Source organism: Mastomys coucha, unplaced genomic scaffold (genome assembly GCF_008632895.1).
Source record: "Mastomys coucha isolate ucsf_1 unplaced genomic scaffold, UCSF_Mcou_1 pScaffold20, whole genome shotgun sequence".
Classification (NCBI taxonomy): Eukaryota; Metazoa; Chordata; class Mammalia; order Rodentia; family Muridae; genus Mastomys; species Mastomys coucha.
Genome location: NW_022196903.1, coordinates 111,036,783 through 111,037,894, shown reverse-complemented (window position 1 = coordinate 111,037,894; position 1,112 = coordinate 111,036,783). Strand labels below are relative to the sequence as shown.

General features: G+C 45.4%; 1 protein-coding gene across 1 annotated transcript in view; it reads right to left on the bottom strand.

Moving 5' to 3' along the window:
- The window catches only part of LOC116099982 (collagen alpha-2(I) chain-like), a 20,516-nt gene extending 20,490 nt beyond the window's left edge, over positions 1-26 (bottom strand). The window contains exon 1 of the mRNA XM_031384054.1: positions 12-26. Within this exon, the coding sequence (XP_031239914.1) occupies positions 12-26 (15 nt within the window). The remainder of the gene's footprint in view (positions 1-11) is intronic.
- Between the last annotated feature and the right edge of the window lie 1,086 nt (positions 27-1,112).

Below are 1,112 nucleotides of genomic sequence, written 5' to 3'. Positions count from 1 at the left end.
CCCGTGCCCACCTGGCCAGAACCCATCGTCCCGCGGAATAAGGGACCCCGCAAGAAACCCCGGTCCGCGGCACCAGGCACTTCTCCTGCCTCATCCTGAGGGCTGGGATTACTGCTGTATGCCCTTGTGCCCACTGTCATGGTAGCTTCTCTTTTCCACCCAGCAAGGTTGCATAGGTGTAAAGGACACTGAGCTTAGAGTCCCCATTAGCCTCTCATTCCTGACTGAGCACCAGTCCCTGGCAAATATAGGGGGCAATGATGTGGACAGCAAAAGGGGGGCACTGGTTCTTGAGCTTTACTCCTCTAGGAAAGAGGGCTGGAGGGCAGAGCCAGGCCAGGAGGGAAACCGCAGGGCTCCCAGTGAGAGCTGACAATGTGCTGGAGTTGGATTAAGTCCCCCCCTTAGGTACAGATGATGGAAGAAAGAACTGTGCCCTAAAAGATAGATATTCTGTCATGGAGTTCAGTTCCCAGCCCTTGAATCTATAGCCCAGGATCCTCTTGACTCTTAGACAATAGTGATAAGTTTTTTGTTTTGTTTTGATTGTTTTGGATTTTCTTTTTTTCTTTTTTTTGTTTGGTTTTTCGAGACAGGGTCTCTCTGTGTAGCCCTGGCTGTCCTCAAACTCAGTCTGTAGACCAGGCTGGCCTCGAACTCAGAAATCTGCCTGCCTCTGCCTCCCAAGTACTGAATGTATTTTTTTATAATGATGGTTTGATAATGTCCACCTTGGAGTCTTCTGACTCACAACAGAGAAGAAGAAAGGCAGAGGTAGGGTAGTTTTTAAATTAATGATTAGTTGAACAAAGTAGTTTGGTATGTGTGATAATGAGAGAAAGGTCAGGATTGGTCCAAGAGCTGAGGAAGCAGATGGAGGAGAATGACAAGCTGTAGAACAAAATACACACATACATACATACATCATATATACATCATACACACATACATACATACATCATACATACATACATCATACATACATACATCATACATACATACATAATACACATATACCTACATTAGACCTGCTGGTATAATCCTATAATCTCAGTCTGTTTGGATTACAGAGTGAATTCCAGTCGACCTTGGCAAGTTAGTGGGACAATGCC